At 38.0% G+C, this 16,851-nt stretch overlaps 1 protein-coding gene across 8 annotated transcripts in view; it reads left to right on the top strand.

Annotated features, from left to right (window-relative positions):
* sff (sugar-free frosting) overlaps nucleotides 1-11,346 on the top strand; it is a 647,719-nt gene extending 636,373 nt beyond the window's left edge. For 5 of the 8 annotated variants that reach the window (XM_067084454.1, XM_067084452.1, XM_067084451.1 and 2 more), the window contains 5 exons: nucleotides 417-790; nucleotides 1,030-1,196; nucleotides 1,722-1,899; nucleotides 7,562-7,734; nucleotides 9,256-11,346. In XM_067084454.1, the coding sequence (XP_066940555.1) occupies nucleotides 417-790; nucleotides 1,030-1,196; nucleotides 1,722-1,899; nucleotides 7,562-7,734; nucleotides 9,256-9,414 (1,051 nt within the window). In that variant the 3' untranslated portion in view covers nucleotides 9,415-11,346. Of the gene's footprint in view, nucleotides 1-416; nucleotides 791-1,029; nucleotides 1,197-1,721; nucleotides 1,909-7,561; nucleotides 7,735-9,255 lie in introns of all 8 variants that reach the window. The other 3 variants (XM_067084450.1, XM_067084449.1, XM_067084456.1) reach the window with 1 other exon arrangement.
* The last annotated feature ends 5,505 nt before the right edge of the window (nucleotides 11,347-16,851 follow it).

Genomic DNA, 16,851 nt, shown 5'->3' with positions numbered 1-16,851 from the left:
CCCAATTTCCTTCAGAATTTCCCAGCGCTCTTGAAACTTTCCCAATTTCCTTCAGAATTTCCCAGTGCTCTTGAAACTCTCCCAATTTCTTTCAGAATTTCCCAGTGCTCTCGAAACTTCTTTAGTTCCCTTCAAAATTTCCCAGAGCAATTGAAACTTCCCCAGTTCCCTTCAGAATTTCCCAGTGCTCTTGAAAACTTCGTAGTTAGTTTCCTTCAGAATATCCCAGTGCTCGTGAAACTTCCCCAGTTTCCTTCAAAATTTCCCAGTGCTCTTGAAATTCCCGATTCCCTTCGAAATTTCTCAATGCTCTGCCTGAGAATTTCCCAATTCCTTCAAATTTTCCCAGTGCTTGTGAAACTTTCCCAGTTCCCTTCAAAATGGCGAGGGATGGTAAAAGTGCTCTAATCCGACAGGTCATCTCACACATTACCGTGCAGTCGCCGACGGTCGGGAAACAACAACAGCGGATCCCACTCGCCCCTTCATTCGAACAACGTCACTCCGACGGGGTCCCCGCTCTCCTCCCCCCGGACGACACGCCACCACTCCCATCATCACTACCATTCCCATCACACCAACAGCAGCAGCACTGGCAGCACCGGCTCTGGCAACACGGGCAGCAGTAGCAACAGTCACCAACAGTCCGGCAACGTCACGTCAGGCGACGAGGGAAGTCCGCCGTCAGCGCCTGGCTCGCCATACTCGGCGCCATATTGGAAATCTCGACTCAACACCATCAAGAACTCGTTCTTAGGTTCCCCGCGCTTCCACAGACGGAAATTGCAAGGTGGGAAATTACAAGCAGTTAAAGGACAAAATCCTTATTTATAGGTGTTCTACATAAAGGTTCTAAAACTTACAGTCTTCCAGTGTTACAAAGCTATTGTACATATCATAGATAAGCAGCTTTCGTTTGGTTACCCATGTGTTAAACAATTGAAAAACAAGCCAGTTCAGTATTCTTATATCATGCTTAGATATAATTATTTATTAATATTTTCTTGTTTGTTTTGACTCTCTTTGTAGTCCCAACAGATGAGGTCCATTTGACACCTGAATCATCCCCTGAACTGACCAAGAAATCCTGGTTTGGATCTTTAATGAGCACAGAACGCGATGAGACTTATACCATCCTGGTCAAGGATAAGGCTCTTGCCACTGTCAAGGCCGACCTCATTCATGCCTTCCTTTCAGTAAGTTTGTAAACTGGTAGTATTAACGATACAAGAGTTTGCCATTTTCGTGTTTGTTCCAAGTTTTGATTTCGCAGTACTTCAGTAGCGAGAAATTTTGCCCTTTTTATCCCGAACGGTTTTCAGATCTTGTGAAATTAAGATACCAAGTTACTATTAACTATGTACCAAGATCTCTTATCTTATATTGACAGATAATCATCATGGTATCAAGATCTTTTATAACACTACAATTTTTAAATCATATTTTGACAAATATTTCCAATGGCATTGAGGTACTTTTAGTCAAGTACTAACATTTCTTATCATATCTTGTCAGAGATTTACGATAACACCACATGTTATTTTTAATTATGCAATACTATTATGAGATCGCATCAGATATGTATTATGATATCAGATACTTTTAACTACGCATCGTTATACCTTGTCATCTTTAGGTAAATATTTCTTCAACTATGACCGCCTACCTCTAACCCTATGTCTGTGTCCATCTCCCTGCCCTGACCCCTACCCGACCCGCAGGTAGCAGAACTGAGTCACAGCGTGACCTCTCCGATGAGTTTCCGAGTGGAGTACAAGAGGGGCAGCACGGGACCCGCCATGTTCCAGAGACATGTGCGGTTCCAGGTGGACATCACGCCGGTGTGTCCTCCCAATGACCCCAATCCACTCTACGCCATTAACTTCATCCTCCTCTCTGGTATGATGGGTAAAGAGACACCGAAAGTATTTCTCGTAGTTTTCTACTTCACAGCTTATAAAAAGAATACTTTTTTAAAATAAAAGAGTGTTTGGATAAGGTGAGCATGCACCTATCTTCGGGTGTCAACATTGCACTCTTTTTTGACGCTCCTGTCGACAACTGCCTGTTTTAGAAATGGGCTTCTGTCTGGTATGTTAGAAGGCTTTGCCCTTTTCTTTCCTCGGTCACTGGCTGAGGAAAAAAGGTTCTGTTTGCTGATGTATCGTGGCCCCTTTTTATACCCCTCTGGATTGTCGACAGGGAAAAAATGGGGTTGTTGACATCTGAACAGGTGCGCTGGTTCTACTTGTATCCCCTTGAATTTCCTTTTGTTAAATAAGTACTGAATTGCAGTTCATATGATTTTTGTATAAAGTTAATTTTTATTAGACCTTACCTTTCTATCATTGTTGGCAAGATTTTCCTACATTTGAAGATCTTCCAAACTTAGATGTCCCTTATCCATGGGTTAAACATATTTGCTGACTGTGCGTGGGAATTATACGAGAAATATAAAAGGTGTCCTCTGTTTTCTAATGAAAGTATTTTCTTTTGTTCACTTCACTCCTGATTATATCTCTAGAGATAGTATTGTAGAGAAAGAGTAGAGCAATTCCTTCTTGAAGAAATTAAAGCATAGTACTGCTTGTGCATACACTGACCTGGATAGAGTCATAGGCAATTAGCTCACTGGAATGACTCATTGCACAAAGTTTTGTGAGAGATATTGTGTCGCATTTGACTGAAATTTATTTCTGCATCAGATACAAGAATCCTTCAGTGGCCTCTCATCTGGCATCCTCCATGGGGAGAGTTGTCCTCAGGTACCTTCTTTTCATGAAAAATAATGAACATTTCTTGGTTCATGAGAACTAACGAACTTGTCTTTGTTCAGAGTGAATAAGGAGGAGTTCTTGTTCATGAAAAATAAGGAACGTTACTTGGTTCTGAATGAAGGTCAGCCTTTGCTTTGAAGTCTTACTTATCAAAATTACTGAAAAACTCCCCTGATTTAATGACAAATACCATTGGCGTTTGTAAATGGGGTGGCTATAAAAAGGCATCTTTGAAAATGCAATGTAAAGTGAGCTGGAGGAAAAGTAAAAGATGGGATGATTAATATTTTGCTTGTCCATTTTCAACGTCTTGCGCTCTTGCCTACTTATATTTGCTAATTCATTACTAATGATGCAAACTTTGCTTACGTTTTGCTTATGAAGTGCGTAAATCATGTAGGGTATCCTCTTATTAGAAGTATTATAGCTTTTAATCGGTGTTGTGTATTGATCAAGATGTAGACATCAGTGATATTTAGGAGGAAATAATGTCATGCTTTTGTGAAGCAGATTAGTTTTAATTCGTCTGACAGATAGGTTTCAGTTACAATAAGAACAGTAAATGTTACATAGGAAGGTAGTGTAAGATTTTATTTGTTAATTTGAATGAGCATACAATATGTGGCTACTCATGGGCATGGGATACACTCACCAAACATTACTGACTCCATGAGGCTCTTTGGAGTTTGGAAGCCTGAACCAAAGTTACTAAATTTCTGTTTCTTATCACAATTTTCGTGCCTTGGGTCATGATAATGAAATCTGCTCTGGTTTGTGAGCAAGATGTGGTGAGTGTACTCTTTTATAGTGAAAGGCTCGGTATGTCGTCATGGTAAGGCTCTCGGGTTAAATGGTGCAAAAATAGTGATACAGTACTTAGGTTTTTGGCAAGTCAGGGAAACATTTGTCGTATGCTGATGTACTTGCAATTATGACATTGCTGGGTTGCATAAGTATAGAGTTCTTATATTATAAAGAACTAAATTGACTGAAAACATGCCGTACATACGACTGTGAAATGTCTTTAGAAAATGCAAGGAGGGTTTGTAAAGTTATCCCACACTTCTTGTTTCCGTTTCTGTAAAGTTTTGTTTTTGCTATTAGTTTCATTCTACATGGCAGTTTCCTGTAGAACTCTGGAAATAAAGTTGAATCGCGTCTTGATCTTGCACTGATCTTGGATCCATTCTCGTGAAGTTAGTGGAATTGTTGGTTACTTAGCTTTACAAAAGTTGGGCACCTAGCATAGTATATCAGGTGTACGTACATTCTAGGGATATGCGGGGTCATACATGCACACATACATACAGTTTACTGGTGTCAGCAGTCTTGAAAAATATCTTAAACATCGCAGTTCAGAAATCTTTTGTATGATGTCGTAATGGTACATACTTGTTGTTATTATTTTATATTTTGCAACAATACTCTGATAAACCTTATATAAGTGGTTCATCATAGCTGTCTTCAAACTAATTAAATCCTTTATTTTTCGTAATTTATATTTGCATTCAGAATTTTTTATATTTAGGGGAAGGAAAACTTTTTAAATTCATTTTGTTTAGAGCCAGCTAGTTTCGTTTTATGGTAGGGTATTCTCTTCTAAAATTTAGGTGAACATTTTTTATAAATTTTCCGGGTTTAATCCGTGCTTTAGGTACGATGGGTTCAGATATGTAGGCAATGTAAGATTAAAAAGATCAAATTTTTGTAGGGGACAGTAAGATTTACAGTAATATTCGAAAATCAGAAATGTTCGCAATTAAATGCTATAACTAGCTCACACTAATCATTTGAGAGAAAAATGGGAATATTGCATGCTTAATATGACGGTGAATCAGTTTTTTTATTCTTTTTAAATATTAAACACATTTTATTGAGCAACTACGTAAATTTCAGATAGGAAGATTGCCAAGATTTCAGGATAAAAACTGATATGTACTTTCCATGTTTTTTTTTTTTTCAAAAATCTATTGCTCTTTATAATATTTATGTCATTTTTTGCAACACCAGCTTATATTGTCGTCAAAATTGTAGTGAATCTTAAGGACATTTTTATCCCTTCCTTTCCTTGACTCTTTCGAATTAAATAATCCACTCGTGTTTTTAAAAGAAACATAGGAGTCTTTGTTATTTATTTATGAATCACTGAAATTTGTGAGCCAAATATGCATTAGGTAACAAATCGAAAATACGGTACATCCAGCTTTATTGCTACGAAAGTTGCATTCTGCATACGGATAACTCAAGCGATGTGCTGACGACGACATTAATTTCCTAGTATTTTTCAAGTGAACTTTCCTAATAAGTCGGTATTAAGTAGGTGTCGATCACTGAATAGTTTGTAATTACCAGGAGTTTATTCATTGTATATGATAGTAGTGCAGTTGTTACTGATTAACCAGTTAGAAACTGTCTTGTCAAATTCGTCAGGTTCAAACCCATATTTTTCAAAAACAAAATAAAAGTAGAGTGCTCTGTATGACGGGTTAGATATACAGTAATGTAGGTAAGATGCTGAGATATTTTCCAGTTAGGAAATTCAACATTAATGAGCAGGTTACTAACTGTTGATATTCATACTAGAGGGACAATCATGCAGGAAGTGTCATTGTTGTTACGCAGCAAACGAACGGAAGCAACAGTCAGTGCTGACATGTATTAGCTAGAGACGATTTCTAGGCACATGACAGAAAATGGCTATTCCCATGCCTATGCCCCTCAGCTTGCCTAACTCCTTACTTCCATCTTGACTTGCCATATCATTTTTGCTAAGTAACGCGGTAACGTGGCTTGCCTCTCTACTTGCGTATAGGAGACTTAGTAACATGGGCTTACATGACTTATTGGATAAATCCCATGATTTTGGCATTCAGGTAGAAAAGATAAAATGCATTTTTTAGGCACTCCTGTAGCTGCGGCCGACGACTCTGAAGGTTCCATTCTTGTGGCCTGATAATCTACCGGTGAGAAATAGGATGCATTGTTGACCCTCAGGTTGCCAGGCTACGATAATGGAACCTGCAGATTCGTTGGCTGCTGCCATAGTTCACTGGTTACCTTAAATTAGAAGGTAATAACTATAGTAAAGTTGTTTTTAGTACTGAAGCTATGTATTCAGTCCTTGGCGAATTATCCGTACTCTTTAGAGGGAAGTAAGTTCAGATCTTTCGTTTCAAGATGGTCACACTTAAGTTAATGAAAAACACATGATTCGATAACGATAATTATACAATGTAGAAAACTGAGTTTAATGAAAAATTCATGATTAATTAAAGATACTTATATCGTGTGAAGCATGTCAAACAGAATTTTTAATGTGATACTAAGGTTATTATATATTTAGTTAGCCTTGACATTTTAGTCAGAGTTTGTGGATGGCAAATAAGCATCTATGAGTCAGAATTAAATTGTTGCGAAGCTGTAATTGGAAAGTTCGTTATCAGCTAGATTGCCCGTAGACTGGAATGGCGTAGGAACTTTTTGGTATTGTACCTTGACATATCCTCGTTTTTTCCTTCATTTTTGAGTTGGATTTTTTTTCAGAAGCATGTACTTGCTCGCCACAGAATTTATTAGCAACTGAGCTTTTCTTATCGATTCTCTAGCTCAACCCGATTCCATTTTGGGACTCTTACTCAAGGAAGTGGGTTGGAAGTTTTTGTTAGGTCAACATGTATTGATTTCGAACACTTGAAAAAAGAATTAAACAAGTATTTAATTTTTGTTACCGTTGAGAGAACAAGGGTTTGTCGCCATATACCAATTATATTCAGCTTTGGGAACACTGTAAATTCAGATGGCGTTAGAGCGCTCTTTTTTTTTTAATAATGATTCTAATAACTGGTACCATATTCAAAGGGCACCTCATGTATTGAGTTTGACTTTGAATTTTGAAAATTGAATTATACAGAAAAATTTCAGTAACTTGAAATTGGATCGTGAACGTTGAAATTTGCATTGAAACATCTTTTATAGTAAATTTTGAGAAAAACTCAAAATTGAGAAAATAAAAGATTTCTCAGAAAATATATTCTGAATTCTTGTAGAGGGACTTTCAGTAATTCATTGATATGAACTGCAATAAATGTTCAATATTTTGTTTTGCCTTTTGAACATTTTCTTGCGTGTTGTGCGTAATTTAATGCGAATGTGGATGTTTAGTTTGTTTATAAATATTATATATGTGATTGTACAATTATGATTATTTTCCTCCTCTGATTTTTTCTGGGACTCGGAATAACATTTTGGATACTTTAGTTCCTACGTTTTTACTAGGAAGTTTCAGGAAGAAGAAGAAGAGAGCTTCCTGCAGCATAGTAGATATATACATATATTTGAGTTGGTCTCGACTTATGTACAGTACCAGTTATTTTTCATATTCATTTATTTCTCGTATCTTTAATCCTTCACGTCAAAATGGAACTCGTTTTGTGGATGTTTGCAGCATGATGAATTGTCTGATTTTCGTTTAATTTTTGCCTATCTTCCTTCTCCCCATCCTGTATATAAAAAAAAAAGATCACATCGAGTTACATTTCGTTTGAATAACCAGGTAGTTTTGGCACCCTTAGTAGAGAAGTGCATGACAGTAAGAGCAGAGAAGCCGCAACTGCTTTTGCGCCTGAAACCAGCCTTGTCTGAGAACTGGAGAATGACTTTTGAAGAGTCCTACTTAATTTTTCCTAACCAGCAGACATCCTTTAGACATCTCCGTTTGCGTGCATGAGATCTAAACCGTCCCAGTCGAGGGAGGCGCTCTGATTTCTAATCGATGCTATTTGCAGGTAACATCCGGCGTTTTAGAAGAATATGTGAACACATCCAGTCTCAGGTGTGCAGTCGGCGCCCTCCGGCTTCGCCCAGGGTCGGGCGGAAGTTCACCACGGAGCTTTCGGAGTCGTCCTCCTGCGGCTCCGACACTTCGGAGAGATTGTCGCCCTTCCCTCCCGGAAAACAGGTAAAGTGACATGAAGAGGAGCAAGAGGAAGGAGAGTAACAGGGGCTATATCTTGTTCACGGTGGTGTATAAACTGAATATATCGCCCTGATTATCAGAACAAGTTTTGAAATTACAGGGATGTATAAAGTGGTGTATATGTGCGTACGTATTTTTACATATGAATACACATGCAAGTATGTATAACACACGTTAGCATACGCATATGCATACATGTAGTGTATAATTTGATCAGGATTGACGGAGAAAAGGATGACATTCGGTTAAGCAATGGCCCTAATATGCTACCCGCGATCTAGGAGGACTAAATGATGTAAGCCTCTTTCTTGAACCCAATAATGAGCAGATCTGTCTCAAAGGCCTTAAATCGTCACCAGCAATCAAATAAATAGCATTTGCTTGATTCTAGTAGTTACATGTGAATGCCTCCCCCTCTGGAAAGAAGAAATAATTGTACATGTTCATGAGCACTATACTTTTGTCATGCGATTCTTATTTTTTAGTTTTGGTGCAGTTAATGAACCTTGCGTTGACTATTGTAGTATATTTCATCATTGAATGGTGATAGGTCTTCCCATTACCTCATCTGTTCAGCAGCTCTTTATCACTACCATTATCTGTTTACGTCACTTCTGACTGGTACTCTTGCTTAATTTTATGTTAATGTCATATTTATAGTCCAGTAGTTTGCTCTTTGCATCCTCGCTAATAATTTCTTGGCTGCTCAGAATCAGGAATTATGTCCACTTGTTTACTACTCCAGTAGTGAAGCACCTCATTATCTATATATTCAACTCTGCCTCTCTGTCTTTATGTCTCTATAAGATAATCAGAACGCAGTTAGGACAGTGGGTGATTAAAATTCTGCCTCCTCATGTCTGTGGAATCCGAACTACATAACAGTGAGTCGGAATTCACCGGAATGCAGTGCCAAAAAAATAAAGATTCCAAAGCTTATTATTGTTTATTTATGTTAATTAGCTCACTCTCTGTATGACGTAAATACATTACACTTAAGATTTTTGTAGAAAACGAAAAATAAGGTTGCAGATATAAATGTGAAAAAAAACCTTCTCATTGTAGGATATGGATGGTAGCCATTAACTAGTGCTCTGTCTTCATTGTACTTGATACATATTGTTAAAAAGGAAAATGAGAACTGATGCACAAATAGGCAGCAACATAGAAGATAAGTTGATGGAAATATTTGGTAACCTTTCTTGATATAATATTTGTGATTAACGTCACGGTACGAAGAATATCTTATATATAATGTTCCTTGTTAGGAAACCTCATTATGACTTGAATCTAAAGAACTGGAAATATTTTTTTACTTGACATGACAATTATGAATAAAGTCAGAACTTCCCTTACCATTCACCTCTTTTCAGCACAGGGTTAAGAGAGGTTAGAGGAGCTACCAGATATTTCCATTTCGTTGAATTTTGTAGATAACCAATATTGTTAGTCAAATCGAAGCTATAGTCTTTGCTCATTCCAGTTTTAACAAACCCTTTGCAGGGAGAGAGTGATATCGAGAGCGACGTGTCGCAGTCTGAGGGCAAGAGTTTGTCCGGAGGACGGAGCGGCAACGACTCCGCAACCCCGAACGTGTCCAACGGCCGCAGCTCCTCCGACCCGGAGACGCAACAGCTCGCGTCCTCCGAGGCTGGCACGTAGTGTAGGGCGTGAAGGGCCTCCACTGGTAGCATTACGATGCCGTGTGCACAGCCGCCCCCTACTGCCTCTCCCCTTCCTGCCAGCCGGCCCATGTGATCAGGCCCAGCGTTCCGTCGAAGAATAAACATTTGCTCATCCAGAAAGAATAAAGTTAGGGATGCATAATGCTAAGGCAAAATACAGACTGAATTTAGGATTTGCCGGTGATCAGGTTAGCTGAAGCGAACGTAAGACAAACATGATTTCAAAAGAGAAAAGTTGTAACATTTGTCCTTCTACTTGTGTATGGTAAGGGGTTTTCCATGTTGGAGTTATTTGTCTTCATTCCTCATGGGTGAAATGAGCTAGATAGTGATAATTGAAAGTGGCTATGTCGGTGTGGAGTTTGTAAGAGAGCTGTTTCGTTTTCTTTTTTTATGTGCTTAAGAAAATGGACAAAAATATTCTTAAAAAATGTTTCCTGTTCTTTTTTAAACTAATTATTTATAGGGTTACTGTTCTCTTGTCTCACTGGAGAAGAATGACTGTGTCACCTCAGGTTTTTTGTTTTGTTTTTAATCAGAAAAAAATTTAAGGTCATCAGTTGCAAAAGAGGTCACATCCATTGTTGTTGGACCGCGTTTTCAACCTTATAATGATTGGCAATGTAAAAAAATTTTTTTTTTTTTTTTTTTTAAGAGAAAACGTCCTTTGAGTGTTGTTCACTGGTGACAGGATTGAGATGAGAAAGGGTCTGTGTTACACGTAACCGAAGGAAGAGAAATCGAATTCCTCCTTGTTCTGTGTACCTGGCAACTTGGTGAAGGGTAAAAAGGAATACAAAAAAAGAGAGAAAAAAGACGAGGAAAAGAAACTTTATACCTTAGGAAATGCTGAAGGTCCTTTGAAGACTTTTGCTGAAACTGTGCACGACCGTCTTAATGAAACGCATCTCAATTGTTGTCATTACTTGCATAACCTTATATTTAGTGAAGAAAACACGGTTGCATTGTTATGTAGTTTTGAGTAAGACCCACCACTGATCTGTGTGAAAAAGCGTATAAATCTCAAGACAATATTCTGAAAGAGAGAAAATGAATGCATGATTAGAGCTCTTGGATACGTAGGCCCCCCCCTCCACCCAGCTGTCCACTATCAAGTAAAAAAAAATAAAAAGCAGAAAAAAAGGATTTGTAACCTGTTGTTAAATGATAGATCACCTGCATTTTTAATAATGTTATTTTTTCAATTTACTCAGATTCATTGTCGTCATTAAAAGGATCATTCCACTTATTCAACCATTAAACCCTAAAGTAAGTAAGTGTAAGAAGAAACTCTTGAGGAAGAAGAATGTTGACGCTGATGCATCTTTATGCAATAGATTAAACTAATTCTCTATAGTGGTGATGAACAAGATGGCAAGAGACTCTTTCGAAAACAAAACAAAAAAAGTGTGCCAAAGACAATGGGAAATTTTTGCATTGTGGACATCCTGTTACTCGTAGCTTCCTGAATCAACCAACAAGTGACACTAAATATACCTGGCTCTTTTTTCTTTTTTTTCAACCTCGCGCCTCTTCGGCAGGAGGGCCACTCAAGCTTCTGACATCGGTGTGTGGCTGCTTTAGCTGCGATCTTCGTCGAGATTTTGACCCGTGAAGAGATTCAAGGAAAAGAAAAAAAGACACAACAAACACACAGATGATGCACAGTGCAGAAAGTGCATCGTTTGGGCGAAGTTCTGGCGACCGTCCAGGTCGCCTCTGTAGCAATAACATTACTTCAGAGAAAAAGAAGAAATAACAAAGAAGCAAATACACCTGTCTCTGCTTAGAGGTCATATTAGAAACTTGGAAATTAGACTTCTATACTTTCCAACGCGCCGTCGCTTCTTATTTTGTGCCGAACCTCTGCATCAGAATTTTTAAAAAGTAAAAAAAAAATATATAAAAATATATATATTATACATATATATTATAAGAATTCCACCGCGCACCGTAGCCTCATTCCGCAGCAAAGACCCTGAATGGCTGTCTCATAGATATTTTTTAGGAAAACACAATTTTTGTTTTTTTATAAAATTTCCAAAATTTACGACACTGCTTGTTGATTTATGTTTTTGTCATTATATGCCACACCTAATTTTCCGTTTTGCTTTAGATGAAGATGAAAGTGAGGGTGAACACTAGAAGTAGGTAAAAGGCTAAATGGTGTTTGAATTCATGCATTTGAATGTTACTGAAGAAATGTTGCCGATGTGTAGAATCCAATCAAAACGTGGCGGTTCATACCAGCTCTATTTCTTTCAGATATGCTTGGCACAGTGTCTACGAGAATCCACGTTGCATTACCTCAATCTTCTTTAAATTTTGACTGGATGGATAGCCACATACACTGGGGAGATGCGATAGAAATTTCGAGCTTAAAAATTGGGTCAAGAAAGGGTTCACTTCCTCCAAAACTTCTGGCTCGTTTCCACATCTACTTTAGCATTCAAAATAATAAAACAAAAACGCGATGAAACCCGTATTGGCAGGAGTTTTAAACGATTCATCTGTTATAGCTGTAAGGTATCACCCCAGTATGTGAGTATCCTATCTTATAATCGTAACAATTAGTGATTTAACGGCTTGTACTGAGCTTGTCATGAGTGGGTGGGAGGGAGAGAAAGACAGGAATAAGGAAAGCCGAAGACAGTACAGTAAGTGAATTAAGTCTTGCCAACGGTGCCCTAAGATACATACCTCAAATGTGGCATAAACAAAAGAACCAGGGCTTAATGTTCTTAAACAATTCAAGGCACATGCACGCATCTGCATTCATGCACAAAACACATCAACAGTCAGATATATGTAATCTCTCCAGAGGCATATCACATACACGTACCATTGACTGACATTTGCAGTGCAACGGGAAATTTCCCCCTCAGACAACCGACGACACCCCGCGTCCCCCCAATAGAACACGACATACGCCCAATTTGCGTCGAATTGTCAAGGACAGTACAGTATGATGCAGCCAGGTCGGGAATACCTAGGGAAAATGAGATACAGAATGGTTAATAGTAAGCGCTTCTGAAGGACGGGCCAGGAACAGTGTGATATAATTCTGAGACTTACCAGAGGGTTGGATCAGCTAAGCTCGGCTACATCCCGTGTATCCGCGCTCCGTTACGCTGCCTAAGATAAACACACATACATTGCGCACTTTTTACAACGGTTTACCTTTCGAAAGGAAGAAATAAAAAAAAAAAGGATCAATAAAAACCAGTTCCCCACAACAGTATATTCCGCTGCTTCCCGCGCAAGATTCAATTGCAGGTCTTGTAATAATAATAATATTGATAAAAAAAAAAGTAAATCTCATCGCCATCATTATACTTTCATTATTTCAGATGGAATTTAGAAACTGTCTTTTTTTTTATTCTTTCTGTTAGGCTTTTTCAGAACCCCACCCCCAGTGTTTAATGAGAAAATTTATGATAGCTTTAAAGATTTCTAGGAGCAGCATATACATATATAAATATATAAATATATATACTTTGACTTGAATATTATTGGTAGTGGAGTCCCTTTTTATACAGCCTGTTTTGTACAAGTCTTTCTTCTTCTGCCAAGGACTCTTCGTCACAGCTGGTCGTTGCCTCTCACCGGTTGCACAGCTGGTTAAACATATGATGGGTATGTTCAAAGAAGTTCAAATTAAGTCTCTTGTTAGTAAGTGACTCGAAAGTTAATTTGACAGCGTTTTTATTTTTAAGAGAAAAGTGTCCTCCGAAAGTATTCCATATGAGTTGCATTGTTTGAGAATTACTTTTTTGAACACTCCCAGTTACCTACAAAGTTTGGCGATTCTCACAGGCCTTTTGGTAAAAGAAAAGCCTTCTCTGCAAAATGCAATTTGAAAACCAAATGAAAAGTCTTCACAATCTTTGGAAGGATCGAGAGCTTATTTTGGACTAAGGAACGACAGTTGTTTCTGAAACAAGAAAGTGATGCATCCCCTTTCACTCTTGCCCGTTAATCCGAAGTAAATATATTGAGTGTTTTTTTTAATACTCGAAGCCTTGGCTGTACATTTGCCTGAGATCGTTTCGTTCGCTGCAATTCGATTTTATCCCAGTTTTTATTACTCGCAGTAAATAGTAGAGTTAATGAAATCACTTTGCGGTTGAGACTTGGGTTGACTGGTGATACAAAGAGGAGAGATGCATCATGGTACAAACGGATAAACCTAGACGCTTGAAATTTAGTCCCTTGCTGCGTCTGGGAACAACTTTCTTTTTCAAGACCCTAAGATAGTGACAGTCTCGGCTGTGTCATCAAAAAGGTTATGAAATTATCAAAAGTTATTTCAATATCAAGTGACCGTTTACGATAAGATTTGTTTACATTGATCCATCGCTTGTGTGTACCCACGAATCCTGTGCCTGCGGTCATTCGATTCGGTGTACCTTTCCATGTATTTTTTAAACTGTTAAAACATGATATTTTTTGAGCTGTGATCTTATATATTATGGAATAGCTGTGAATATGAGACAGTGTGATGGTAAATGAAGGATTCTCTTCATGAATACAGCTGGCTGAAGGCTGCCTACTGTAATCCAGTCATTTACTAAAGCCTTTTCTTTCCTTCCGAATAACGTTGTCACTAAATAGAACAAATGGACACTTGTATAGTTTCTGTTAGATCTTTCCAAGGCGAATGAACGCAGCCAGGCTATAGCCTATCTCTCGGTAGAACGGCGATGAGACCACCCACCTCCGACCTCGGGCGAAGTCTTTGTTTTTTCTATACACAACACCTTCAGGTAAGCCTTATTGAAGGACGCGCCCCAGGTCGGAAAGAGCTGTTCTCGTCGCTCACGGAAACTCTTGGGAATGTTCTTTTGAAAATGCATCTTGTAGCCATTCTTGCAGGGAGTGAGAGTCGCTAAGTTATAGCGTCCAATTCAGTCTATTGCTCTCAAGGTTTTAATCCTGACAAGGTGTGTGTGTGTAAGTTTTGTAAATATTACTTTGTAAGAAATATGCTTGTTAAGTCTGTATTATACTCATATAAAGACCAGTATCTAGGACATATCAGTCATGTCTTTTTCCCTCCTAGTCCTCTAAATACTGATATATCTAAGGCTATGTTGCCATGGCATGGGTTATATGTCAGGGCATTAACAGTGATACACTACTATAGTAACTGCCATTTCGCCAGAAAATTGACAGTAAATTGAGATTATTTAAATCTGGCAACAAAAAAATATGAAAAATGGAATAATTTAAGATACATATGAAGACTATTTTCACATTCTCTATAGCTACATCTTAAGACAGTTTTGATGTCATGGAATTCTTAAGAAATTTACTCATCAAAAGATGCTTGCTTTATGACTTAGTGCAATGTTAAGGGCCTTCCTGTCCCAGTGCTTGGGCTTTGGCCCTAAACGCCATATATCCATCCATTCATCTATATCGATTCTGCTCGGGTGTACATACTTATATTTCCTGAGCTAGCAAAATGATAATTGGGCTATTTCAAGTGAAGACGATGAACAGTTGAATACACGGATATTTATCCGCTAAGTAAAACGAAAAGAAAAGATAGTTACAGAATTAAACGGAACATGAAACTGAAAATACCCAGCACGAAATTCTCATTCATAAGCTTTGTAGAAGTAACAAAGGTTTGGATAGGAGACATTTCTGTTGGTATCAAATAAATTCGCTTCTAAAATTGAATGCCCTAGCGGTTTTTCTTTTGTGTAAATACACCATGGGGATGAAAGTTCAAAACCCAAATGAAAATCAGATACAAGTGAAAAATAAAAATCGAGAAAAAGGTATGGCTTAACTCTTCATGAAGCCATTAACCCTCCGGTAAAAAGGAGGTTTAGGCAAATCGGGAGAAAGTGCTAGAATGTTGTTCTAACAATTGTTCCGATGTAGAGAAAAAGATTTGTTTATAAATATCACTGTCATCCTGTTAATGGTACATGAGCTATTATTGTCTTCGTCTTATGAAGTATTTTTACTGTGCTTACGCTGTTCACGAAGTTCCGTAAAAACGAAGAGTTAGATTTATTCACTAGCAAAATGCTGCCCACGTCGTCCTCTCCGCAGTGAAATCGTAATTACCTCGGTGTTTGTAAGTGATCGTTGTTTTACGAGTAGCAAGCTCCAAGGATCTTATCATTCACATAATCTACCAAATTATTAGGTAACAGAATGCAAATAAGAATATATTTCACATTTCGTTTACAGATGTGAAAAGGAACATTGGAACACTAGAGGTCGGCCAATGTTTTCCAAAGATAGACTGGGTGGTATGAGAGTTGCTCATGATTCCAAAAGTGGAAGAGAGGCGGGGTGAGCCCAAATTCGTTATTAAGTCACCCACCCTGTCGGTATCACGAACTTCACCGTGAACACTAATGGCTCAACAGAGGGTTCCGGACCACTAGTCCGTCGAAAATCCTCCAGAATGCTGGACTGGAAGTTTCGGTTTCCGTTAAGTTCGATTGTTCTGACGAGCCAGGCGAGTGAACTCTGTGCCAACTTCTCTTTTGTTGTTTACGGCCGGAAAGAACTCGAGAAAACGATGGGCCAGACAGCTGGGAACAAATATCATAGGTAGATCAATGTGATAATTACGAAATCACATAATTGTGGCAACTTGCTCCAAATGCCAGATAATGGAGTTACAACCAGGTGCTGAAGATTAGAGAGAAAAAAGTAAATAACCGCAGTTGTAATCAACTTTGAGAAGCTTTAATTGAAGTAAAACAACAAAATCAACATTAAGATTTAAAAGAAACTAACGGTAAGTATTAGACAACGCAATTCATCAAATAAGCTCCATGAAAGAAACATTTGTAATTTTAACCAGACACAAGGCAGTGCTGACTTGTACAGTGATGTTCTCTTATTTTTAGCAAAATTTTGGGCATAATGGACTTCTGCTTCCGAAATGGGAGGCGAAGGAACCAGACAACATATTTTAAAAACAAAAAGAAAACATAAGCAAATAATGCCATAGAGATCCACTCAAACGGCCAAATAATATTTTCCAGGGGAAAAAATATTAAAGATAGGTAGATAACAATTACGGAATTTTCATAAGCCTGCAATTTTTTGCAATTATCTTCCAATGGGAAAACTTGCATTATATTGCAAGTAACCCTGTAGACTTTAACTCAGCCATCCTGTCCCTTTAAAAAAAACCCTGAAGACATCTCAAGAGGGGAAAAATGGATCCTCATTTATGGATTACATTATTTTACATATTCAAATTATGTACCCGTAAAAACGAACTTTTCCAAGAAAAGTATCAATTTGATTCTTACAGGTATACCGTAACCTAATACTGCGCCAAAAACATTGTTTTAACGCAGAGAACTTACATTATATTGCAGTTCCATTCCCATCTTCGAAATAAATAACAAAAAACAGCCTCATTACAGTTTTG

This window comes from Macrobrachium rosenbergii, chromosome 41 (assembly GCF_040412425.1).
Source record: "Macrobrachium rosenbergii isolate ZJJX-2024 chromosome 41, ASM4041242v1, whole genome shotgun sequence".
NCBI classification, from domain to species: Eukaryota; Metazoa; Arthropoda; class Malacostraca; order Decapoda; family Palaemonidae; genus Macrobrachium; species Macrobrachium rosenbergii.
Note: the sequence above shows the minus strand (reverse complement) of the source record. Positions and strands in the feature narration are given on the sequence as shown.